This window comes from Sciurus carolinensis, chromosome 2 (genome assembly GCF_902686445.1).
Source record: "Sciurus carolinensis chromosome 2, mSciCar1.2, whole genome shotgun sequence".
Lineage (NCBI taxonomy): Eukaryota > Metazoa > Chordata > Mammalia > Rodentia > Sciuridae > Sciurus > Sciurus carolinensis.
Window position 1 is genome coordinate 140,395,090 of NC_062214.1, and position 22,896 is coordinate 140,417,985.

Genomic DNA, 22,896 nt, shown 5'->3' on the forward strand with positions numbered 1-22,896 from the left:
TCTGTTCCCATAACTGAGTGCAATGCCTGGTGCATAGTATACAATCAAAACCTATTTGTTAAGTAAGAGTATGAATGCATATTTTATTGTATGTTACTATTTAGTGGTATTTGATATCTGGGTCCTTCTTGAATCTAATATATTATCATGTCATCTATATGCCTCCTGTATTTTTTAATCTGTGGTAATCAAGTTTCAGAAATCAAGTTTCTCTCTTTAACAGAAGGTCTACTGAGTCCAGTAAGATATTTCACTGTAGAAGTAGTGAACTTTTAGAGAAGCATGGAATATATGAGCTCGGAGGACTGGAGAGGTCATTAGTCCAAATCTCTTATTCTAGGGTTAGACCTATCTTATGCTCTGGATGAGAACCTTGAGGGTCCAGGAGACTAAAATAGTTGCCAAGTGCTATGCATTCATTGACTGAGGGAATGTTTATTTATTTGTTCCAGGGAAACATAGAAGAAAGGGAAGAGAAAAATAAAGGAAATAATATCAGATCAAGTATTATTACTTTATACATCTTTGAAAGCAATTAATAAAATAAGAAATAATTATTATGAAGAACTTATCTCATTTCCATGTAGAAATTTTATATGATAAACTCTTACATGTATTTATTTAGGAAAGTCATAAACATTAAGTTACTGAGCTTTTTATAAGTTAGCTTATTCTTAAAGAAATTTGGGGGCATGATGTATGTGGGGACATGGACATCAAAAAGGAGCATGGGGAAGAATGGGTAACATAAACGGGAAAGGGATGGCAACAGGGAATAAAGGAGGATAAATTTGAAGAAGATAGTGCAAAAGCATATTAAAATGGCCCATACGAGTTCTTTATAGACATCTAAGCTATTAATTATTGGAAGTTAGCTGGAATATGAAATACATCCCGACTATCTGTTACTCATTAACCTACTCATATATAGCAACTCATCAACCATCCCCTGCAGTATTTGGGATCCAAAGGCTTTTCACAGGTTTACTTTCTGGATATTTAACATTTTATGCTGCTGCTATGTCAATCCAATGATGAAGAAAGATATGGAAAAATTTGATCTGATTCTTTTTGGCCATTTTTTTTTTTTACCAAAGAGAAAACTTAATCACAAGATTACTTGCATTTATTTATTTATTCGAACCCAGGGCCTTGTGCTTACAAGGCAAGCACTCTACGACTGGAGCCATCTCCCCAGCCCCTGCATTTATTTTTTGAAATGAAAGAAGTTGAGTCACATAGCTGATGGATTTCAATTTAGTCATGAGGTATGATTTACTCTTGAAAATCAGTTCATGCTTATGTTCTTTCATTCATTCAGTAAAAAGTTATTGAGTGATAATTTAAGTGATTTAGCCTGAGTCTGAAGAATAAGTATGAGTTAGCAAAGCAAAAAGTAAAAAGTTATACGATCATCATTCCTTTCCTTGAAAATTCCTACAGCTTTTCACTGTGCTGAGAATAAGCGCTCTACACTTCCACAGCCAAAAGCCCCCACGTGATTTGATTCCTGTCTGTGTCTTCTATTTTCTTTCCTATTGCTTTCCATCTGCCTTTATGGTTTTTTGAACATGTAGTCATCACTCAGGATCTCTGGGATTTGTTCCAGGACCCTCTGCAGGTGTATTTCATAAAAATGTTATATAAAATGGCATAATATTTGCATATAATCTATGTACATCCTCCCATATATTTTTTTAATTTAATTTAATTTTTATTTTATTTTATTTTATTAGTACTGGAGATTAAACCCAAGAGCACTAACCATTGAGCCCACATTCCCAGCCCCTTTTACTTTTTATTTTGAGACAGGGTCTCACTAGGTTACTTACAGCCTCTCTAAGCTGTGGAGGCTGGCTTTGGACTTGCAATCCTCCTGCTTCAGTCTCCAGAGTAGCTGAGATTACAGGCATGTGTCACCGTCCCGGCCTCCCATATACCTTAAAACATGTTAAAATTACTTATAATCCTAATAAAATGTAAGAGCTGTGTAGAGTTGTTATATTGTATTGTTTAGGGAATAATGATTTAAAAAAAAAGGTCTGTACATGTTCCATACAAATGCATTTTTTTTCCCACATATTTTTGATTCATGGTAGGTTGAATCCACAGATGTAGAACCTACAGGCTGACTGTATCTATCAGTTTCCATCAGCCTGAAGGCCTTGTTTCTGACATGTTGGAGTACATCTGAATGCTTCCTTTGTTTTCTCTTTAATCTGTGGTAATGAAAACTTCAGACTGTGAAGGTTGGTCTCCTTCTTATTAATTCTGTTCTGTACACAGAATGTTCATCTCCCCTTCTCCTCACTCTCCAGAGAGGCCTTCCTTTACTACCTTATCTAAGCAGACATTTTTTCTCTACAGGACCTTATCACTACCAGATAAGGTAGTGATAATCTTGTTTATTTGTTTACCTGTTCTTGTACTCTTCATTAGCATGCAAGGTCCATGAGAGCAAGAACTTTGTCCCGTTCACTCCTGTATCTCCAGTCCCTCAGAGAGTGACTGACACACTGTGGCATTTAACCCGCTCTTTCCTGGAATGTGAGGTTTCTTTGAGGAAATAGTTAGTTCACCAGTTCAAGCTGATTCTCAATAAACATTAACTTCCTTTCTACCTACTGATGAATTGATCAATTCAGTTCCCTGATGGGCACACACATATCATTTTGGTTGTAAAAGATGTTACATTCTATTAATCTTTTTTTTTTTTTTTTTTTTTTTTTTTTTTTTTTGCGGTGCTGGGGATCGAACCCAGGGCCTTGTGCTTGTGAACTGAGTACTCTACCAACTGAGCTATCTCCCCGGCCCCCTTTTTTTCTTTCTTTATTTTTTTTTTTCATTCTATTAATCTAAACACATAGTAGGACTAGGAGTTTATCTCCGTGGTAGATCACTTGTCTAATATATACGAGACCATTCCCAACACTGAAAACAAATAGTTAAACCCACAGTAAAGGAAAAAATGACAATATGTGAGGTATTCTTTTTCGTTCCTCCTAATCTACCGTTCAGTCTTTGGTCACTCTACTGTGTCCTGGAACACAGACCTTAAGAACTACTTCAGAGGGTTCTCTTGTTCCCTGGTATCTGGCTGGGCCTTGGTCAATGGGAGGCACCATCAGAAGGTGGGAGCAGAATGAGGTTCTCTTTACTGAGTTCCTTTACTAAAGGCTTTAAGTTCCTGTTGGGCAGCCCTCTCCTCGGCAGGGCGCACCATTCCTTCATGCCTGGGGATGTTACATCCCTGTCAATTCTCTTAACCCTGCCCACACCCTCTATAAAGGTTCCTTCATTAAATTCTCCTCCACATCACAGACATGTGCCATCCCTCAAAACTGAATGTTCAGGACTGGGGAGATAGCTAGGTTGGTAGAGTGCTTGCTTTGTAAGCACATGGCCCTGGGTTCAATCCCTAGTACCACAAAAAAAGAAACAAACAAACACTAAAAAAAACTGAATGTTCATTTGTTTCCTGGTAGAATTCTGATTGATACAGACCGAATGAAGAAAGTTATGTGGAATTGCAACATGGGTTTCAGCAACACAAAAACAACAAACATAAGAGACATAGAATGACTAGGATAAGTGATAAGACAAATGCACATTCTGTCTGCTCCTGTTTCGTGCCTGTGGATCACAGCTTCTGGGGTTGGCACTCTAGAAGCAGATGCTGAGAGGGAATTTGGGGTTCAAGGGATCATTGGGGAGGAAAGGGTAAAGGGGGAAGTCAAACTGCAATGTAGGCCCTACAAAATCTCAGTCAACCCAACAGGAAGCTCTGTATGAGAAATGTCCGGAAGGTTGTCCCACATTAGGCTGAAATGAACCTGCCTTTCACTCCCTGGTTTACTCAAATAGATTTACTAGACCGCCCAAGGAGGAGCGATTTGGGGTAAGGGAAGTCACTGCAACTGAGACCGACCTTGACATAGCTGCCAACTGGAATTGGTCTATAACTGTACTCCCCAAGCTGAGAAGAAAGTCCCAGCTTGAGAGGTTTGGGGGGTCACTTTTCATGTCTTCCACACCAATTTGAATTTGAGTATCTCCTGGGCCTTATCTCTCAGTGCACATCTACTTGCCATGAGGACTGTTTCTAAAGGAATGTTCTCAAACCCTATTCCTAGTAATCCCTCCCCAGCTTATCTCAAGTACTTTCTGATTACTCTGTCTTATAAATTGCCAGAGTACTGGGCAGATGGTTGAAGGAACTATCTTCCCACTTTAGGAAATCTGAGATACTAAGAAGAAGGCACTAAATAGCATCAGAAATAACATCATCAAGCAGTAGAAGTGAAACACTCATGATCATTTTTATATTCCCCATAGGAAGACTTGCTCTGGGATTTTATCTCTAAGATACTGTGAGTAGTTCTGATGATTCATGCTTTTGCTTTATGCAGTATGTTGCTCTTACCTCCTGTTTCATTGTGTAGAAGGCTATCTCCCTTTCAGTATTCTTAGCTGAGTTCTGTTACCAAAACACTTTTCTCAGGGTTAGCTTTATATTTGAGTATTGATACATTTAAGCTGTAAAATGCATAAATTAGGTAATATATGGCTAAGTTAGCAAGACTGTTATTTATAGTGAAATAGCATTCTTTTTTAATTTAAACTAAATGTTCTTGTCCTCTTCATGTACCATCATTACCTGTTCTTTTAGAGACTGTTAATCAACATTGTTCTACCACATTTTCAAATATCTTGTTAAATTAGTTTAAATAATGATCTGAACACAAAATGAGATCATGTGCATTAAATAGAAGAGTGTGGGGAGCATTTCTAGTAGGAGCAAATCTCTCTGGGCTGGTATCATAGGCAAGAATTTTTCTCTCTCAATTTGTTTTAGCCAATCAATAGATGAATTTAAATTCTAAAGGGTTCTTATGGTTCTTAATTTAGAACATGGTTAATTAGTCCTAAATTTAGTCATACATGCTTTAAATATTGAATATATAATGAAAATAATTAGACTACTTTAAATACTAACTAACTTTGATTTAATATTAGACTTGGTAATATAAATTATGGAAATAAACTTGTGCCAAATTTTGAAGCTGAAAACCTTGATTCTTCTTTAGATGTCTTTGACATCATTGTATGTAGATTTTCAAAGGTATTAAAAAAAAATCCACTTTTTTTGGTGTGTGAATGTGTGTAATTGTGTAGTGCTCTGTGCCAGTCAAATAATCCACAGGCATCTACTTTTAGTTCTTTCAGAGGATGTAAAAATCTTAGCTCTGACAGATCAGGCTTCCTACTGTCATTTGTTTTGAAAATAAAACAAACAAGTACATACGCTTCTTTTTTAGGACTTTGAAAGGAAAAGTCCTTCACTTTAGATTGCTCAGGTGCTGGGTATTTGTCTTATTTGTGTCAGGCACTAGAGGGGAGTGTGGTGTCATACAAGTGCCAGGTGCTGTTCTGAGAACCTGCAGAGTTAGGCAGTATATTACACAAATATTCCCAGTATAGGACTTTGATCCTTTTTAAACACAACAATACTCAAATGACTTGATTTCACAAATTTATTATTATTTTTAAATGATATGTGTTCACTGATTTTAGAAAAAAGTCACACAATACAGAAAACTAGAGAGTACGCCACCTAAAATTGTACTCCTACAATTTGAGAGAGCCTTTTTCAGTCATTTTATCTCATTCTCTCTCATGCATGCTAGGCAAATGCTCTATCACTGAGCTACATTCCAGCCCTGCATATAATTTTAAATACACAAAATAGTACTCTTTTTGCTATTTCTGCAGTGGTATTGTTACAGACTAAGTAGACATCTTTCCACAGCAGATAACTTGATTCTTGATGGTAAAACAACAGTGGTTACCAGTGTGAAGCATCACAGTACCTAAGTTTAAATTTCTTCTTTATGTACTAGAGGACATTGGGACTTAGACCTTCTCTTTGTGCCAAATTCCCTCATATGCAAATATGGGGATGATAATATTGCCTCCTCCAGAGAGTTGGTCTGCGGTTAAATCAGATCATAGATCTACATACTTAAGATGGTCCATGGAACGTAGTGAATAGTACTACATTTTAAGTATTATTCTTAAATCAGTAAGCTAATTTCATAGTAACACAGAAGAGTTTTTTGAAATATTAAAATGGAAAATTTTTTCAGATACTTTTCATTATATTGCTGTTTCTACTTACAACTACATACTTTCTCAGCTGAAGCTGGGATTTTCTTGGAGCAAATACTTGACTTGTATTTGTTGACTAATTACCTTCAAACTGTAATGGAGATTAACTATGTTTTTGTGAATGTCTGCTTAAGAACTTTCCTGTTTAATGCAAGGTAACTTTAAGTGAGGCAGTTTTACATGGGCTGCCTTTATGAGACATTAGTCCAACTACAATTCTCTGTTAATTATTAAGCCTTATGTATTATCTGGCTACCACAGATTGAGAACAGAGCGTTTGTTCAAGTTAAGCCTACAACCAGATAGAAAAATACAGCTATCAGGAGACTAAAAACCAAAAGATCTTTGCTGTTTAATGAAGACAGTAGGGTATCTCCTGTTTTGGCTAGCATGTCTACAACCTAAATAACTGGTGTAGATCTTATGTGGAATTCTTTTCTTGTGTTAGCATGGCGGAACTTGGTGTTCACAGAATCCTTCTTTTGGTTATTTCCCTGACCAAGTGTCTGGAGGGTACAAAACTGCTGGCAGAACTCAAAAAGTGTGGTGACCTGGAATGTGAAAGTAAGTTTGTTTTTCTTATTTTTCTTCTCATTCTTCTCTTAGATTGAGGCTCTGAAATCACATAAATTTTTTTTGTGGACATAAGTGATAAAATGAACCTTAATATCATTAGGAAATATTGAATTATAAAGTATAGCTCAGTATAAAAAAGAAATTTTGGAGGCAAAGCATTTTTTGATAATATTTAATATAAAACATACAAAGGACAAATATCATATTGATATAAAAGTATATCCATTCCTCAAACAAAAATTAGTCCTTTTTTAGAGAGAAATATGATTGATTTGAATAAAACAAATATAAGATCATTTGATAGTTCTTTTATTTATAAAGCTTCTACTATTTAGTTACTATTCACAGTCAGGACTTTCTGATTCTCATGAGTTTTCTAAAATCTTTTTATTTCAAAATGTCACAATGAAGTCTGTCCAAACTTTATCAAATATTAATCATTTCTGTATTTATTATATAAAAGTACTAAAGTCATGTTAGAATATAATCTAATTTTTATACCACTAATACCATTAAACTTTCTTGATTTACTGTGAGGAGAAATTAATTTCTGTTTTTTTTTTGAGAACTTTTTGTTGTTGTTATTGCATTACGGTTTAAAATAAATGGATTATCATATAATTTAGTTGCTATAAGTTCTGCCTTTCCAATATGTGAATTATTTCCAATTTGCAGCCTACCTATTTTTTTAAGTGCAAAATATTAGTAATGTGAACATGAATAATTTATAAGTACATTTTAATGAGTAAACACTTTTTTCAACCTTTTGGGTAAATAATTTAATATGCAAAGAAGTATATTAGATAAACCCCCCCTCCCCTCTTTATGCTATACTATGACCACACTTTAGTATGCTGGGGTTCTGACAGAACATGAAAAAAGTACACTCCAATATTTAGTAACATATAGGGTTATTTTAACTTTAATTGTATGACTTTAAATGTTTTAAAATTTACATGTTAGTATCATTATAATAGTTAATATATACCTATTGCTTTGTGTAATCTAGCGTATGTAGTTATGATTAAGTTACCGAGTGCCTACTATGTGCTGGGTCTGGGGTTAGTGGTTGCTGTGAAATGTAAAATAAATTTCTTGCCCTCCAGGAATATTCATTCTACTTAATGATGACGAGACATATCAAATGAAATAGTAAACAGTGATATAACATAGTAAGGTAATAGATAATGATGAAGTTCAGAGAAGAGGCAATACCAAGCCAAAACACTTGGATATGAGACTGTGTACAGTGGGAAGTGTATGTAGGTTTTTGAGACCATAAATGACATAAAAGAATTAGCATTTGGAAATATATACAATGGATTAGAGGAGGACAAAATGAAAGGAGGAAAAATAACATTTTAATTTAAAGTGTATGTTTTTCTTTTTATGTTTACGTAGCTTTAATAAGCAGAGTGGTAGCCATGAGAGATTACACAGGACCTGACTGCCTATACCTGAATTTCACTAAGGGAGAAGAAATATCTGTTTATGTTAAACTTGCAGGAGAAAGAGAAGATTTGTGGGCAGGAAGTGTAGTATCTAGTCTTAAGAACTGAATACAGAATAAATAACTAACTTGGACAAGGATACCTACTTTTTGGTCTTTAAAGGAACTCTAGGATTTCAAAGTATATATAAGCATTAAAGCCCATTAACATATTTAAACAAACAAAAAACGGTCATGTTGAGTGGTGGTTCAATATTTCTATAAAAGAGGCTTTTGGGAAGATAATCTGATTGAGAAGGAATTCAAGAGAATGTTAAAATTATTTTTTAATAGCATGCATATTTTTAAATTTAGCTTTTATATTTATTTGGGGAGAATTTAGGGATGCTAATGTAGATTACGGCATGGGTAGGCAATTCCAGCTGTTTGGGAGAGACTGGAAGTTTTAGTTTGAATCAGATTGACTTGTTCTTCTAACAATAAAGGGCCAAGTTGTTATTGAAAAGATCATCAGAAAGGTTCGTAGCCTAGGGAAGCAAAGTTTATACATTTTTCATGAAAATAAAATAACAACTGGGAGACCCTTTTATTGTAATGGTGCTGGATCACAGGACCAAGGAAATAGTTTCTTTATTTGGCTCAAACTCCTGGACACTGAAATTCCTAGAAGCCTGAACCATCTCTCTGAAGATATAACATAGAAAAATCATGATTAATGTTTTCAACTGGAAAGGGTTAGTATCTTTGATTGTATCATTATGCTTTATAGTAAACACATGCTATGATAAATGATTTTAGCCTCAAGCTGAATGAGCATGACCAGTCTGATACATACATCATTTCCATGTTGCGTATGCATCAGATTTCTTCTTTGTCAGCACTTGTGTCACCTTTTGAAGGAGCATAACTGATCTGAAATCCTGTTTTTCCCATCAGAGGCCATGTGACTGAACTTCTGACTGTTGCTGGCCAGACTTGTTTTCTTGGCCTCTGAACCTCTGCTTAGGGTACCTTAAAAATGCCAGTCTGTCTTGAATGCATTGGAGGCATATAATGCAGGTATAAGAAAAAAATGACACAGTAGTGTCATAAGAGGTAAATAAAGCATACTTTCTTGTTTACTAAGTGTGAAAACAGTAGTTCCACACAAAAGCAGTGAAACTATTAACGTGTAAATAAACTGGAATTAAGTTTGAGGTACCCTTAGTTTGGTGCAAATTTAACCCAAGCAGAGCACTGTTTGAAGAACCATGTTGTGAATCCCCAGGCTGACAGTTTCCAACAATTGAAGACCTGGAAGAATCACAATTGAAATGTAATGGTGCTAGATCACGTGACCAAAGAAAATATGTTCTTTAAACCTTTGCAGGAATAAGAAATGAACTGAAAGTGGTTGCGTGAAGTCTTTCTCCAGGGCAACTGCATGTTGCTTGAACTGGGTTAAGAGAATCCCTACTACCAACTCAGCCCCAGGGAAGCTGAATTGGACAAATCTTATCTTGATAACTCCTGGACCTTTACTGTTTTCATGAATCTATTTGTGGTTCTTACCTGAGCATGACATCTTGAAAATGCTGACTATGTCACAGCTCTGTCTACCTTGGCTGTTGCTGCCACTGCCTTGCCTTTTGATATTCCAGATCTACTAGTGTTAATCTGTGGTTGACCTGGCAAATAAGGTCATTAAATAGAACAGAAGAAGAGAAAGGAGAGAGAGAGAAGGAGAATATGATATATGGGACAGTATTTGTTTGAAACAGTAGCATTTTATAGTTTGGGCTCAATGGTCTTTAACTTATTCTATTCTTTTGAATAATAAAAAAATATGGTTTCACTCACTTTTTTTTAGATGTTACTTGCTAGCCAATTAATGTTTTGTGATTTGACTTAGATGAAAGTCAAAGACGTGGTAAAATCAGACTCAATAGTTATTATTGGCTTTGATCACTCTTCCTCGATAATCTTTGTTCTTCATTTTGATAGAAAGGAAAGGACTTGGTTTTTTTCCAGTGATGCAGTCCAGATTGAAGAGGTGTTTATAACTGAAGAGGTTGAATTATCAACTAAAGTGAGTAAACTCATTCTCAGCTATTCACTGAACTTAAAGTTCTTGGCCAAAACAGTTTCCCTCAGTACAAGTGTTCATTGATTGTGTACCTCATATGGTGAATGCATAAAATAGTTGGTCTGTGAACTTACCCTAGGAAGAGTTTGACAATGAATAAAATTAAGACAAAATTGATGATGGGTTAAGATTCTGCTTTTTAAACAATTCATAGGTGATATAGTGTGTGGTTAAAGGCATGAATTCTAGAGATGGATTGAGTTTAAAGCCTGACTCGGACATTTACTAGTTATGTGGCCCTCCCTGCCTCAACTCTTTCATCTGCACGGAGAGTAATGAGTATAACATAGTGCTTCCTCAAATTTATTGAGGAGTACATGAGTATGTATAAAGTACATAGAATAGCACTTAGTAAGTTCCGTATAAATATTAGAAATATTTACTTAACACTGTTGTGCTACTAGGACCAGAGTTTATTTCTCACCATATTCTCTAGGTCTCAAATGTGTACCTCTTTTGCTGTTGGAGTTTTTAATGAGCTTAGTAATGTTGAACTTGATAATAATAAAGGGACTCAGAAAGTGCGTTTTTAATATATGAATGTGATTTAGCCATTTAATTCAGATTCCAAGTTAAGCCAATTTACTGCAAATAAGGTCAGTGTGATGTAAACCTGTCTAGTTAAACCAACTGCCTGTTGTCTGGCTTTTTCCCAACACAAACTCTGGGATTAATTGTCCATTTACTGTATAATAATTGGTCCTGTCAGTTCTATCTCTGTAAGTATCCACAGCACACTGTCTTCTCCTAATTTCTACTCTCCCATAGCACCAAAGCACCATCCTCACTTGATTGGAATACTACCGTAGCATTCTAACTTTTCTTGCCTCTTCTTTTGCTTTCTTCCAACCCATTCTCCAATGGATTTTATAAAAACAAAACCAAACAAACAAAAAATGAGATCATGTCATTCCTTGTGTTAAAACCCTTTCATGGCTTTTCACTGGACCTGGATAATGCCCAGACTTCTTACCTGGGCTCAAGGTCCACATGATCTGTCGCCACCCCCTGTACTCTCTCTTGCTGCTTCCTGCTACCGGCCATTCCTCTCATTCACCATGCTCCTGGTCTAACAGGCCTTTGGATTGTTCTAAGAGCACAAGCAGCTCAGGGACCCAAGTAGGTTTTTTTCTTTTCCTTTTTTTGAATGCGTTTCCCAAATTCTTCACATGGGTAGTCCTTCTTATCCTTAGATCACAGTTTAAACTTTAGTGCCTCCCAGAAAACTTTTAGGGTGATAGACATGTTTATATACCTGGATTATGGTGATGATAAAATAACTCTAGTATGTACATTTGTTCAAAATCACCAAAATACATATAGTAATTATGTATAGTTCTTCCTATATCTCACAGGGGGTGGGGGGAGTATGCTGAGTTTCCGAAAGATAAACAAACAACAACGAAACAACAACAACAAAATACCAGTGCTTTGGAAGTCTTTCCATGATGATTTTAAGGAATTATTGCTTCTTTTAAACTTTTTTTCTTTTCTTTACTTCTTTGTACTGGGGATGAACCCAGGGGCACTTAACCACTGAGTTACATCCCCACCTTTTTATATTTATTAGAGACAGAGTCTCCCTAAGTTGCTGAGACCCACTTTGAACCCCTGATCCTCCTGCTTCTGCCTCCCCAATTCCACTGGATTACAGGAATTATTGCTTCTTCTTTTTCAGTTTATTTTTATTGTAAACAAATGGGATACATGTTGTTTCTGTTTGTACATGAAGTAAAGGCATACCATTTGTGTAAACATACATTTACAGAGGGTAATAGTGTTTGATTCATTCTGTTATTTTTTCCTCCCACCCACCCTGCCACCCATCTTCTCCCTCTATACAGTCTCTCCTTCCTCCATTCTTGTCCCCTCCAACTCCCCATTATGTGTCATCATCTGCTTATCAATGAGATCATTCATCCTTTGGTTTCTTGAGATTGACTTATCTCACTTAGCATGATATTCTCCAATTTCATTCATTTGCCTGCAAATACCATAATTTTATTATTCTTTATAGCTGAGTAATATTCCATTGTATATATATACCACATTTTCTTTATCCATTCATCAATTGAAGGACATCTAGGTTGGTTCCACAATCTGGCTATGGTGAATTGAGCAGCTATGAACATTGATGTGGCTGTATCTCTGTAGTATGCTGATTTTAAGTCCTTTGGGTATAGGCCAAGGAGTGGGATAAGCTGGGTCAAATGGTGTTTCCATTCCAAGCTTTCTGAGGAATCTCCACACTGCTTTCCAGAGTGGCTGCACTAATTTGCAACCCCACCAGCAATGTATGAGTGTACCTTTTTCCCCATATCTTCGCCAACACCTATTATTGCTTGTATTCTTGATAATCGCCATTCTAATTGGGTTGAGATGGAATCTTAGGGTAGTTTTGATTTGCATTTCTCTTAATACTAGAGATGTTGAACATTTTTTCATATATCTGTTGATTTCTTGTAGATCTTCTGTGAAGTCTGTTCATTTCCTTAGCCCATTTGTTGATTGGATTATTTGTATTCTGGTGTAGAGTTTTTTGAGTTCTTTATATATTCTGGAAATTAGCGCTTTATCTGAGGTATGGTTGGCAAAGATATTTTCCCACTCTGTAGGCTCTCTCTTCACATTGCTGATAGTTTCCTTTGCTGAGAAAGCTTTTTAGTTTGAATCTATCCCAGTTATTGATTCTTGCTTTTATTTCTTGTGCTATGGGAGCCTGTTAAGGAAGTCTGATTCTAAGCTGACATGTTGAAGATTTGGACCCGCTTTTTCCTCTATAAGATGAAGGGTCTCTGGTCTGATTCCGAGGTCCTTGATCCATTTTGAGTTGAGTTTTGTGCAGGGTGAGAGATAGGGTTTAGTTTCATTCTGCTGCATATGGATTTCCAGTTTTCCCAGCACCATTTGTTGAAGACGCTATCTTTTCTCCATTACTTATTTTTGGCACCTTTGTCTAGTATGAGAAAATTGTGTTTATATAGGTTTGTTTCCATGCCCTCCATTCTGTACCATTGATCTACCTATCTATTTTGGTACCAATACCATGCCGTTTTTGATACTATTGCTTTGTAGTATAGTTGAAGGTCTGCTATTGTGATACCCCCTGCTTAACAATTCCTGCTAAGGATTGCTTTAGCTATTCTGGGTTTCTTATTCTTCCAGATGAATTTCATGATTGCTTGCTCTATTTCTGTAAGGTACATCCTTGGGATTTTAATTGGAATTGCATTGAATCTGTATAGCACTTTTGGTAGTATGGCCATTTTGACAATATTAATTCTGCCTATCCAAGAACATGGGAGATCTTTCCATCTTCTAAGGTCTTCCTCAATTTCTTTCTTCAATGTTTTGTAGTTTTCATTGTAGAGCTCTTTTACCTCTTTGGTTAGATTGATTCCCAAGTATTTTATTTTTTTTAGGCCATTGCGAATGGAGTTGTTTTCCTCATTTCCCTTTCAGATGTTTCATCGCTTGTGTATAAAAATGCTTTAGATTTATGCGTGTTGGTTTTATAGCCTGCTATTTTGCTGAATTCATTGATGAGATCTAGAAGTTTTCTGGAGGAGTTTTTTGGATCCTCTAAATGTAGAATCATGTCATCAGCAATAGGGATAGTTTGAGTTCCTCTTTTCCTATTTGTATCCCTTTAATTTCTTTAGTCTGTCTAATTGCTTTGGCTAGAGTTTCGAGGACAATGTTGAATAGAAGTGGTGAAAGAGGACATCCCTGTCTTGTTCCCGTTTTTAAAGGGAATGGTTTCAGTTTTTCTCCATTAAGAATGATGTTGACCATGGGCTTAGCATAAATAGCCTTTACAATGTTCAGGTATGTTCCTACTATCCCTATTTTTTCTAGTGTTTTAAGCATGAAGGGGTGTTGTATTTTGTCAAACGCTTTTTCTGTGTCAATTGAAATAACCATATGATTCTTATCCTTAAGTCTATTGACATGATGGATTATGTTTATTGATTTATGGATGTTAAACCATCCTTGCATTCTGGGGATGAACCCTACTTGATCATGGTGCACAATTTTCCTAATATGTTTCTGGATATGGTTTGCCAATATTTTGTTAAGGATCTTTGCATCTATGTTCATCAAGGATATTGGTCTAAAATTTTCTCTCCTTGATGGGTCTTTGCCTGGTTTGGGTATGAGGGTGATATTAGCTTCATAGAATGAGTTTGGTAGGATACCCTCCTTTTCTATTTTCTGGAATACTTTGAGAAGTATTGGAATGTGTTCTTCTTTGAAGGTCTTATAGAACTCAGTTGAGAATCTGTCTGGTCCTTGGCTTTTCTTGGATGGTTGGTTTCTAATGGCTTCTTCTATTTCATTGCTTGATATTGATCTGTTTAAATTGTGTATGTCCTCCTGGTTCAGCTTGGGAGGAGCATATGTCTCTAGAAATTTCAATGTCTTTGGTAGTTTTATTTTGTTGTAATACAGATTTTCAAAGTAGTTTCTCATTGTGTTCTGTATCTCAGTGGTGTCTGTCATGATATTTCCTTTTTCACCACGAATTTTAGTAACTTGTGTTTTCTCTCTCCTCTTTGTTAGTGTGGCTAAGGGTTTGTCTATTTTGTTTACTTTTTCAAAGAACCAACTTTTTGTTTTGTCAATTTTTTGAATTGTTTCTTTTGTTTCAATTTCATTGATTTCAGCTCAGATTTTAATTATTTCCTGCCTTCTACTACTTTTGCTGTTATTCTGTTCTTTTTCTAGGGCTTTGAGCTGTAATGTTAGGTCATTTAGTTGTTGACTTTTCATTCTTTTCTGGAATGCACTCCATGCAATGAATTTTCCTCTTAGTACCGCTTTCATAGTGTCCCAGAGATTTTGATATGTTGTATCATTGTTCCCATTGACCTATAAGAATTTTTTTTATCTCCTCCCTGATGTTTTCTGTTATCCATGTTTCATTCAATAGCATATTATTTAGTCTCCAGGTGTTGGAGTAGTTTCTGTTTTTTATTTTGTCATTGATTTCTCATTTCATTCCATTATGATATGATAGAACACAAGGCAGTATTTATATTTTTTTGCATTTACTAATGGCCGCTTTGTGGCATAACATATGGTCTGTTTTCAAGAAGGTTCCATGTGCTGCTGAGAAGAAAGTGAATCCACTCATTGATGGATGGAATATTCTATATATGTCTATTAAGTCTAGGTTATTGATTGTGTTATTGAGTTCTATGGTTTCTTTGTTTAATTTTTGTTTGGAAGATCTATCCAGTGGTGACAGCGGTGTGTTAAAGTTACTTAGAATTATTGTGTTGTGGTCTATTTGCTTCATGAAATTGAGAAGGATTTGTTTGATGTACAGGGATGCACTATTGATTGGGGCATAAATATTTACTATCGTTACGTCTTCCTGATTTATGGTTCCCTTAAGCAGTATGAAATGTCTTTCTTGATCCCTTCTGACTAACTTTGGCTTGAAGTCCACTTGATCTGATATAAGGATGGAAACCCCTGCTTTTTTACTGAGTCCATGTGTGTGGTAGGTTATTTTCCCCATCCTTTCACCTTCAGTCTGTGGATGTCTTTTTCTATGAGATGAGTCTCTTGCAGGCAGCATATTATTGGGTCTTTCTTTTTAATTCATTCTGCCAGTCTATGTCTTTTGATTGATGAGTTTAGGCCATTAACGTACAGGGTTATTAGTGAGATATGATTTGTATACCCAGTCATTTGGGCTTATTTTTTGTTTTTAAGTTGGCTTGGTTTCTCCTCTGAGTGGTTTTTCTCTAAGGTTGTTCCTCCCTTTGCTGACCTACATTGTTGTTTTTCATTTGCTCCTCATGGAATATTTTGTTGAGAATATTCTATAGTGCAGGCTTTCTATTTGTAAATTCTTTTAACTTTTGTTTATCATGGAAAGATTTTATTTCATCTTCAAATCTGATGGTAAGTTTTGCTGGGTATAGGATTCTTGGTTGGCAACCATGTTCTTTCAGAGCTTAAAATATGTCATTCCAGGCCCTTCTAGCTTTTAGAGTCTGGATTGAGAAGTCTGCTGCTATCCGTATTGGTTTCTCCCTATATGTAATCTGGTGCTTTTCTCTCACGGCCTTCAAAATCCTATCTTTATTTTGAATGTTAGGCATTTTCATTATAATGTGCCTTGGTGTGGATCTGTTATGATTTTGTGCATTTGGTGTTCTGCAAACCTCTTGTATTTCATTTTCCATTTCATTCTTCAGGCTTGGGAAATTTTCTGATATTATTTCATTGAATAGGCTGTTCATTCCTTTGGTTTGTATCTCTGTGCCTTCCTCAATCCCAATAATTCTTAAATTTCGTCATTTCATGATGTCCCATAGTTCTTGGAGATTCTGTTCATGATTTCTTACTATCTTCTCTGTTTGGGCAACTTTATTTTCAAGATTAAATATTTTGTCTTCATTGTCTGAGGTTCTGTCTTCCAAGTGGTCTAGTCTTTTGGTGATGCTTTCCATTGAGTTTTTTATTTGGTTTATTGTTTCCTTCATTTCAAGGATTTCTGTTCAGTTTCTTTTCAGAATCTCTGTCTCTTTGTTGAAATGATCTTTTGCTTCCTGCAGTTGCTCTTTCAACTGCTTATTGGTATGATCATTCATTGCCTGCATTTGCTCTCTTATCTCATCCTTTGCTTCGCAAATCATCTTAATCATATATAATCTGAAGTCCTTTTCTGACATTTCTTCTAACATACTGTCATTGGATTCTATTAATATAGAACCTAGATTTGTTTGGATCTTCTTCTTCCCTTGTTTTTTCATGTTGTTCATGTATCTTCCCCTCTAGCCGTGCAGGTCTGGGGTATTGCAGATTCCCCACTATAGGCTTATAGTGGCCCTATAGATTTCCTAAACCTTTTCTTTAAGGGGAGATCAATTTTAACAGTGTCCAATTCAGACAGAATGCAATCCTAGACCAAATAGCCCCTATGAGGACAATAACAAAATTGTCATAATAAACAGAATGATTTCAAATATTATCTTGAGTAAAACAAACAGATTTGCAATACGGTCTGCAGTTTCTAATGGAGGACAAAGAGGATGCAGTGAGATGTAGGATGTAGCTGTTAATGGGATAAGAAAAGAATATACAGAAGTTCTAGATAATAGGGTGAGAGTATAATCAAAAGAAAAAGACTCTGAGGGAACAGGTAAACAAAAGGAAAAGAGAGCAAGAAAAGTAAAGAAATAAAAACTTAAAATTTTTCAGTAAGGAGAAAAAGAAAATCTACACCATAACAGTCATATAGTATTCAAACCTCCCAGTCTTCAGTTGCCTGATGCATGAGAGGTACCTGACAATAAGCTTCAAGCCTCCAGCAGGCGTCTCAGGATGGGATTTGCCCCACCTAGAGATCAGAGCTAAGGCTTCTAGGACTATCCATGATGGCTGCTCTGGTTTCCAAATGTGTTGGCAAATGGGGAGCTGCAGCTCAGGGTGTGGACGGGGTCAGCTGGAGGTCCTGGAGGCGGGGTGTGGTTGGTCAGGCAGGGGTCCTGGAGGTCGAGTGTGTTTGGTGTGGTTGTGGGATCCAAGTCGTGTGTAGCCTCAAAGTTTCACTGGTCAAAAGCTCTACATTTGGACGAGCTCTACTTGGGCAGGTGCTTCTATTCCCTGGGTGGACCAGGATCTCTGTTGAATTATTGCTTCTTAATGTGGCTTTCTGTATATTTCCCCCATGGCACTAATTGCAATTTACAATTTCTTTGATTTCTTTTATTGCTTACTATAGAATCTTAATGTCTAGCATGGTAGCATAATAAGAGTACAAAGACCTGAATTCTTTTTTTTTTTTTTTCAAGCTTGTGGCCTCACTGTGCCCAGGCTGCTCTTGAACTCCTGATCCTCCTGTCTCAGCCTCCTGAATAGCTGGGGTTACCCACTAACATGCCCAGCTCACCCAGATTCTTGTGTCAAATTCCCTAGGAAACAGACACTGAGGCAAATCTTTGTATCTAAGAAGTTTACTGAGGCGTACTCTTGGGAACAGTACCTGTAAGGAAACAAAAGGGAAAATAGGATTGTGCTGACAGAAGCTAAAATACCATGCGGTTAAAACAAAGGTAGCCTTGAATTCCATAAGGAGCACTGAGGTTAGAAAGGTCCTTGTGAGTTATCCTGAATCTAGCTAAGGGGGTTGGGCCATCTACCCTTATTCTACTGGAGTAGAGGTAACTTTGTCTGGAGTAGTTTAACTTTGGACTGGGTGAGGCTAACTGGAGACAGTTACTATTTTAAATACTAGACTCATTTAATACAATATTCCTATAATGTAGGGACTGTCATTGTAGGCATCTTACAGATCAGGAGAAGGAAGCATTAAAAGGTCATATAATTCATCCAAGGTCACAGAACTAACAGATGACAAGATCCAGTATCTGTTCTTAATCACCTTCTATTTTGTAGTGTCAAATATATATTATCTAATTGCAATTCTAAAGTTTATTCCTCAAAAATCTGAACTTTATTCTAATTTTATAATGGCAATATCCAAAGAGGAACCCACACCACTATTTCTAAATTTCAGGTTTTTAAAAAGTGACTTCTTAATTTTTTTCTTTATGATTTTGTTATTCTTAGGGATAAGCAAGTAGATACCCACTCTCGTTGGCTATATGCAATAGCTGAATAAGGACATCTGAATATTTTAGCACAACTTTTAACCAGGGCTTCAGACTTTAGCATCAAGGGTCTATCTAAGCTGTGACTGTAATGTAGTGAATTTCCCTACTGTCTTGTCTGTGATTGCTGTTATAACAGAATACCAGAGACTGGGAAACTTATAAAGGAAAGAAATTTATTTTTCATAGTTCTAAAGACTAGGAGGAAGTCAAATACCAAGAGGCCCACATCTGGTGAGGACTTTCTTTCTGTATTATTCCATGGTAGAAGGTGAGAGGATGAGAGAGGACAAGAGAGAGCAAGAGGGGGCTGAGTTCATCCTTCAGAGAAGGAAGTCACTCCTGGGATAGTGAATACACTCCTACCATAGCAGCATTTATCCATTCTCTCTGCCCTTGTGGCCTAATAACTTCTCCTTTGGTCCCATCTCCTAACTGTTGCATTGAGGATTTAATTTGCACTACATGCTTTTTGGTGGACACATTCAAACGATAGCACCCTCTCTCACATCACCACTCAAGACGCTTGTGTCCTCTCAGCATACTCTTCAGATGTGCAAGATTTTGTGGGTATGCATGCCTTTTCTTCAGAGCTTATTTGCAGAATATACTTGAAGCATTAATTCTCTTGCCTTCTCAACTATTTAATAACAAAGAAGTCGTGATGTAAAAGGATTTTCATTATAAAAAAAGAAAAGAAAGAAAAAAGAAAAAAAGGATTTTCATTTAGGTTCATATTATTAACCTCTAGAAGTCAGTTGTGATGCAAGTGTTTGAGAATAGAAGATCTGATTTTAGTTTTTGCTCTGCAGTTTTGCTCTATTGCTTGGTCTTGGGAAAATCATAGTCATCTGTTTTAAATGGTACAGGGAGAATTGAGGAGCTTTAGTACACTATGTCAAATGCAATTTTTTTTTCTTTTAGGAATCCGACTTCCTTTGTCTCCTTGGAGTAAGTTACATATATGAAAATGAAGATAGTGAGTTTAACAGTCACAGTGGTGAAAATATGTATCCATATGAAGAAGAGCAAAAATATAGTGTATATGAGAGTGATTTCCAGATACAATCTGGATTTTATGCAATTTCTGAAAGTACTTTGTTTGAAGGCCAATTTCCAGCATCAGAGGCTCCTGAAGATATTAGAATTAACTGGGAAGAAGCCGAAACTGCAAGTGTGGAACAGGATCACATTCCAGAAGTGGATCATGTCTCACCACCCTTAACTGTGCCTGAAGTACAAGGATGGTTTGGACTGGGAAAGGAACATGATGAAGAAAAGGTTCTCGAGTCAGTTACTGAACCTGTGCAACAAAGCTCATTTCAAAGTAGAAAAATAACAGTGGAAGATGAGAATAGCCTAGAGGAATTAACTAATGGTGAGCCCCGAACAGAACCTGAATCAGAATTTGATTCAGTGCCAGAGGAACAGTCTGAATTAGCATTAGAGTCAAAGCATGCACTCACACCCCAAGCAACGGGCTGGTTTGGTGGTGGATTTACAAGTTATTTAGGTTTTGGAGAGGAGGATACAGGCCTTGAATTACTGTCCAAAGAAAGCAATCCACCACTACAAGATGTTCCCAATTTCATATCTTCTGATGAAGAAGCCATAGTTCCATGCACAGAAATATTAACAGAAAAAGAAGACACGATAACCAATGACAGCACAGTTCTCAAACCAAATTGGTTTGATTTTGGTTTTGGTATGCTAGGTTTTGCATATGCCAGTGAAGATAGCATTGTATTAGATGATGGAAAAACTGAAGAAGATGGTGAGGTAGATAAACATGAACATTCTCTAGCAAGTAAATTTGACCATGATAATGAACAGGAAATAAGAATGATAAAAGCTATGGAAACAGAAGATCAAATGGACAAGGAAAGAGTCTTAGAGAAAACAGATGATTATGATACCATACCATATTTGCAAAAGCTATTCTACACTTTTGATAACCCTTGGAGCTTCCAGAACATTCCTAAGGAAACAGAACTGCCATTTCCAAAACAGATACTGGATCAAAGTAATATGGTTGAAAATAATGAAAGAGAAGAATTTTCTGGTGAAAATAATCCCATAGATAATATGAAAGATCTTATTATGTTGAAAAACAGATACAGTCAATCAGGTTGGTATGAAAATACTTATAATTTGTTAACAATTTATTTTTAAGTACAAATTGGATTTAAAAAAGTCCAAGAATCCATGTTTTTCAAATATTCAATAATTAGCACTAACCACTCTCTTCCTTTTTTTTTGCACCAAGGGTTGAACTCAGGGGCACTAAGCCACATTCACAGCCTTATTTTGGTTTTATTTAGAGACAGGGTCTCACTGAGTTGCTTAGTGCCTCCTTTTTGTTAAGGCTGACTTTGAACTTGCAGTCCTCCTGTCCCTGGGATTATAGTTGTGTGCCCCTGTGCCTGGCAGTACCAACCATCCTTTTATAAATTTCTGGTTTATTCTGGAACTTAGATTATATTAAAAAGCAAAATCCCAATGGAAAAATAACAATTGGAGATATATTGATGTTCTAAGAAGATCCTAAGATATTTTATAGAAACTTTTAATTATTATCAAATGGAAATATGCAAATAGGTTTAAAATTTTAAATAGTGCTAAGCAATTTCTATTCCTTCTATTCCACTCCCACCTCAGTCCCAGAGAAAATAATTTATTTATGTTTTAAAAGTCAAATACTTTTAGTACTTTTCTCTAGTTTTCTAAAGAAAATCTTTATATTATTCTGCTTTTATTAATCTATTTTAGACAAAGTCTTTTGACTTCTTGTTCTGGTAAATGAGAATTTTTGCTTGTTTTTACTCACTTTTTATGCCTTCCTAGTACAACTATATTTGAATGGTTTTCTTAGAAATCTAAGCTAAGGGAAACTTTAGTAATTCAGAATAGTCTTGATTTTTTTTTTTTTTTTTTTTTTAAGTATCAGGGATTGAACCCAGGGGCACTCAACTACTGAGCCACATCCCTACCCCTTTTTTTATTTTTTATTTTGAGACAGGGTCTTGCTAAGTTGCTTAGGATCTCACTAATTTGCAAAGGCTGGCTTTGAATTTGTGATCCTCCGGCCTCAACCCACTGGTTGTTGGGATTACAGGTGTGCGCCACTGTGCTGGGCCTTGATTCTTAAATTATATTTTATTCTAGATCAATAGTAATGCTTTGTTTTATTTTTCTCTAAGAAGCATATGATAATAGAGTTTTCTGTAAGTGTACAGTTAGTAAGGAATTTTAAGCAAAAATAAGGTAAAATGTTTTCAACTTTCTCTCTCAAGTCTCTCAATTCTTGAAGTTTACCAGAGGGCAAGAAAAGAGAATGAATATCAGAGGACACTTCCAGATCTAGATGTTCTGGTATCTAGTAACTCTTAGGATTAGAAATGTGGATTTTATTTTGAGTTAAGAATCGTGTTACATGACTTCTCCACATCTCCATTCTGATATCTCTGTAATGATTAGATACTCAGCAAATATTGACCAGTGATATAGAAATGATTAAACATTTCAGAAGAGGCCAACAATGTTGCAAATTCAAGAAGAAACACATTTCCATTAGAACCAGTTGATTTTCCTGAATTTCCAGAATCATATGTTATGCCTTCGTATTCCCCCCAATTTTACCTCTGTTCTTTGTTATCCTCAACCAGCATACAGGGAGATTCTAAACTTTTTTTTCCAAGATAGAAAGGCACATGACTAAAAACATCAGAGACCTAGGTGGTCAAAGGTGATTGAAAAGGAAATTCTCTTGTACCAAACTTGACATATTTTAAAGGAAAATGTGTGAAAAAGCAGATCAGCGTCATTGGAAAGAAGAGAGACTACAAGAAAACAAAACAATATCAGGTCCAGAAATACAGAAGATTCAAAGGTTGATGTATAAACATATTTTAGAGCATAACCATATGATTTCAGGGCATCCTCAAAAT

General features: G+C 36.0%; 1 protein-coding gene across 1 annotated transcript in view; it reads left to right on the forward strand.

The window, feature by feature from the left end:
- Positions 1-6,449: 6,449 nt before the first annotated feature.
- The window catches only part of Mia2 (MIA SH3 domain ER export factor 2), a 106,091-nt gene continuing 89,644 nt past the window's right edge, over positions 6,450-22,896 (forward strand). Inside the window, 5 exon segments of the mRNA XM_047538624.1 lie at positions 6,450-6,732; positions 8,146-8,279; positions 10,178-10,191; positions 10,193-10,262; positions 19,874-21,077. Of these exon segments, the coding sequence (XP_047394580.1) occupies positions 6,618-6,732; positions 8,146-8,279; positions 10,178-10,191; positions 10,193-10,262; positions 19,874-21,077 (1,537 nt within the window). The 5' untranslated portion in view covers positions 6,450-6,617.